Here is a 4,357-nt window from a genome sequence, read left to right as displayed (position 1 = left end):
GGGTGGGGAGGGAAGTAGGCGGGCCAGCTGCCTGAACTGCTTGGTCGACGACTGTAGGACTCTGCGGACGCCAAAGACTACTAGACCTGGTCCCCTTGCTCGGGGCTTCCAACTTCTACGCCCCAGTGACGAGAAAGTCAGTATCTGTGGTGTATGAAATAGATTCTTTTGGGTTTGTAACTTCAGGCCATCTCTACTTGTTTTCCCACAGCGACCCGAAAATTGGGATTTGAAGGTGTGTCTGTGTCTCACCATTGGAAGAGAGCGCTTCTGGGTGGCGTAAACCTTGGTCCAGGGACGGGACTTTTAGATGCGTGAGGTGTATGCTCAGTGGACGGACTGGAGTGGTTTTGGAATGGCTCTGGCTGAGTTACATTTGGCGGAGATGACATTTCATTTGTGGTTAAATGATGGGTGGCTTAATTTGGATGTTGTAGGTTAAGATTGAAAAGTTAGTATATGAGTGAATTGTACTCCTGCATAGAGATATAATGTATACAACTGTCTGCATTTAGCCAAGTGGAAGTAGTTACGTGGTCAACCAATTCACTTGTATTTTAACGTAGACAACAAGAAAAAGTTTACTGTGTGGATAATAGGTCGTTTGTAAGAGTAAATGGCAATTTAGGGATGCAAACGTGAAATTAGACATGTTAATTATTGTCGATGTGAGAGTTGTGAAAGAATTGGATTAGGTATAGTTTTAGGATATAAACCTGGAATATAGCTAAGAGAAAGTTTTGGGAGGTAGGTTTGTAATTTTTTCTTTTCTTGGCTTAGTAAATGATAGGGGTGGCCCAGATGTAGCAGTGAACAGTTACTGCAACTTGGACATAATGGCTTGTCACTGTGTGTAAGAGGGAGATGCTCATTAGTAATTGGATATCTTTCCTTTTCAAAGTCATTTAAAATATTTCAAGTATGAAAAGGTATGAAGAGTAATTACAGTGAATACCATGCATCCCCAACTCAGCTTAAGAAATAAAACTTTACAAATAGGATTAAAATCTCAGCTGAATCTCTCCTGGACTGCATTTCTCCAACCCTCCCTCTTCATAAACGTTATCTGTAATTTGATTTTATCCTTTTCATACATGTCTACACTTTTTAGTATATGTTTCTATCTTGAAGATGTAGTATTTTTGTGATTTTTAACTTGGAATCAGTGGTATCATATGTACTAGGATTTCTAAAGAAAGTCATTAACAGAAGTATTCAAGTGTTTTGGATAGATAGAGGAATTTTGTGGGGTGCTTTTTATGTCTGGAGGCCATGTTTGAGAATAATAATGTGTGTCAGGGTTTGTTGATTGGGGAAATTGGACATATATTTATGTGCCTGTACATGGAAGGGAAGACAATATTCACTTTAGTGGTAGATTACTAAAGTGGAGGGTTTTAGGTGTATGACAAGAAGGTATAGGTAGATAAGTAAAACATAACATTGATTTGGGATAACAGGTTTTGTTGGGGCATTTGTTAATTAGAAGAGTTTGGGATTGGATAAAATTGCAGGTCCCCATGCATGAAGATTGAGTATATGAATTAAAATATGTAGAAGGGTTTATAGTGAATGGAATGAAGGATCACAGAAAAAATTTGAACGTTAACAATGGATGTATTCTGAAACATTTTCATATCTGAGAAATGAAATTTATTATTATTTGTAAAATTTTTTTATGTTTGTAGAGATGGGGTTTTGCTGTGTTGCCCAGGCTGGTCTTGAACTTCTGGCCTCAAATGATCCTCACACCTCAGCCTCCCAAAGTGCTGGGGTTACAGGCATGAGCTGTCTCACGTGGCCTGAAGTTTATTATTATTAATAATTATCATAGGTTGTATAGGGTCCTGTTTGCCCCAGTTCAGATGATTGAGGAGGGAATGCTGCATTTTATGCTTTACTTGGAATCTGCAGGTATTTAGGAAGTTTGCTTTTAATGATTAATAGAGGGTGACAGCCCTATAAATAGAGAGAAGATGCCAGTAGTGATCATGGTCCTAACATAATCCCTCTTTCCCGTTTATGGGCAATGGGCCACTTTCTTTTCTACCGCAGAGGAAAGGCATCTGTGTCTGAGGGGATAAAGCTTGGGGATAACCATATAGAGTTTTACTAGGTAATAGAGTAATATGTCTTATGGATGCCTGGGGTTCAGTTTGTAGGGTTATGGGTTGCCTGTAGATTTGAAGTTGAAGGATGGAAACAGGACTTGTATGTATATGTATTGGGTGGCAAAGACAGTGAATTTTTAACTATGACTACTAGTATATGTCTTTATATTATCTGTATCTGATATAAAATGTTTATAAATAAACTTTAACTGGATTAAGAGCTATCAGTATGTACACAAGTTGGGTAAGTATTTGCTCCCTGTCAGTATTTAAGAGTGAAGATTTTTGAGGCTCTGAGCTGCACGATCTGGCCTTTACTAATCTCTCTAGTCTTGTCTCCTTATTTATAAGTTTTGTGAAATAGTCCATTTAATTCTCTTTCCTAACTACAGTAGTTTTGTTCTTTCTTGGAATGCACCAATTCACTCCAGTCATTTAGCTGAGTCTTAGTCATTTTCAAGATCTAGAGCATATCTTAACTTCCTGATCCCTTTAGCCAGAAATGACTGAAGCCCTAAGCACATATTGTCCTATTAGTGTCCATTTTAGTAATCTGGCAGCTTACTCTTCTGTGGTATTTTTTCAGCCATCTTGAACTATTTAAATTTAAATTCCATTTTATTTAGCTTTTTGTAAATATATAAGGTCTGTCACATATTTCAAGGTCCTTGTGGGGAGGTACTTTGTTTGTTTATATATCCCCTCCCCAGGACCCAGGATCCCTAGTATACTCTGTGTGTGTGTGTGTGTGTGTGTGTGTGTGTGTGTGTGTATTTATCTCACTCTGTGGCCCAGGCTGGAGTGCAGCGTGTGATCTTGGCTCACTGTAACCTCTGCCTCCTGGGCTCAGGCAATCCTCCTGCCTCACCTGCCCCAATAGCTGGGATTACAGGTGCACACCACCACACCTGGCTAATTTTTTTTTTTTAAATTTTTTTTTTTTTAGTAGAGACAGAGTTTCACCATCTTGGCCAGGCTGGTCTCGAACTCCTGACCTCAAGTGATCTGCCCACTTTGACCTCCCAAAGTGTTGCGATTACAGGCGTGAGCTACCGCGCCCAGCCCGAATATACAGTATAAATTTGAGTATTTTTGATTTGATGCATATATAACAATGAGTATATTGGTACTTCCTTATATACGAATTGCTAAATAAACACATTCCTTGACTTTTTTTTGTTTAAATTACTTTTCTTTTTTAGAGCAGTTTTAGGTTCACAACAAAATTAAGTAGAAAGTACAGACAGTTCCCATATACCCTCTATCTCCATGCTCACACAGCCTCCCACCCGTTAGTATTTTGCACCAGAGTGGTATGTTAACATTCGTGAACTTAGCACTAACAATCATCATCTCCCAAAGTCCATAGTTTACATTAGGGCTTACTCTTGGTGTTGTAGAGTCCGTGGGTTTGGACAGTGTATAGTGACATGTATCCACCATTGTACTATCATAAAGAATAGTTTCACTGCCCTAAAAATCCCCTGCTGTGCCTATTCATCCTTCCCTTCCTTTTTCCCCCAACTGCTCCCTCCCCTCTCCCTGTTGGCAACCACTGATCTTTTTACTGTCTTCATAGTTTTGCCTTATTCGGAATGTCATAGTTGTATTTATACCGTTTGTAGACTTTTCAAATTGCCTTCTTTATTTATATGCATTTACAGTTCTTCCATGTCTTTTCATGGCTTCGTAGCTCATTCCTTTTTAGTGCTAGATAATATTCCATTGTCTGGATATAGCACAGTTTATCCATTCACACACCGAAGGACATCCTGCTAGCTTCCATGTTTTGGCAACTATGAATAAACCTGCTGTAAAAATTTGTGTGCAGGTTTTTGTGTAGACATAAGTTTTCAGATCATTTGGGTAAATACTAAGGAGCTCAATTGCTGGGTCACATGTGAGAGTATGTTTACTTTTGTAAGAAATCGACAGACTCTTAGTGACTGTGTACCATTTTGTATTCCCATCAGCAATGAATGTTTCACTTCCTCACCAGCATTTGGGGGTTTTATATTTTGGCCATTATAGTAGTTGTGTAGTGGTGTCTCCTTTTTAAAAATTGTAATTTCCTAATGACGTGATGTCAAGCATCTTTTCGTATGCTCATTTGTCTCTTTTTGTATATTTGCTGACTTTTTTTTTTTTTTGGGACGGAGTCTCGCTCTGTCGCCCAGGCTGGAGTAGGGTGGCGTACTCCACCTGGAGTATCTCCGCTCACTGCAAGCTCCGCCTCCTGGGTTCAC

The 4,357-nt window shown here is 39.2% G+C and overlaps 1 protein-coding gene across 1 annotated transcript in view; it reads left to right on the top strand.

Annotated features, from left to right (window-relative positions):
• Nucleotides 1-4,357, top strand: part of BIRC6 (baculoviral IAP repeat containing 6) — a 269,615-nt gene that overhangs the window by 1,112 nt on the left and 264,146 nt on the right. The window contains exon 2 of the mRNA XM_011984254.1: nt 187-235. Coding sequence (XP_011839644.1) covers nt 187-235 — 49 coding nt within the window. The remainder of the gene's footprint in view (nt 1-186; nt 236-4,357) is intronic.

Source organism: Mandrillus leucophaeus, unplaced genomic scaffold, assembly GCF_000951045.1.
Source record: "Mandrillus leucophaeus isolate KB7577 unplaced genomic scaffold, Mleu.le_1.0 Scaffold264, whole genome shotgun sequence".
NCBI lineage: Eukaryota > Metazoa > Chordata > Mammalia > Primates > Cercopithecidae > Mandrillus > Mandrillus leucophaeus.
The sequence above is the reverse complement of the archived record's forward strand: the minus strand, read 5'-3'. Positions and strand labels throughout refer to the sequence as shown.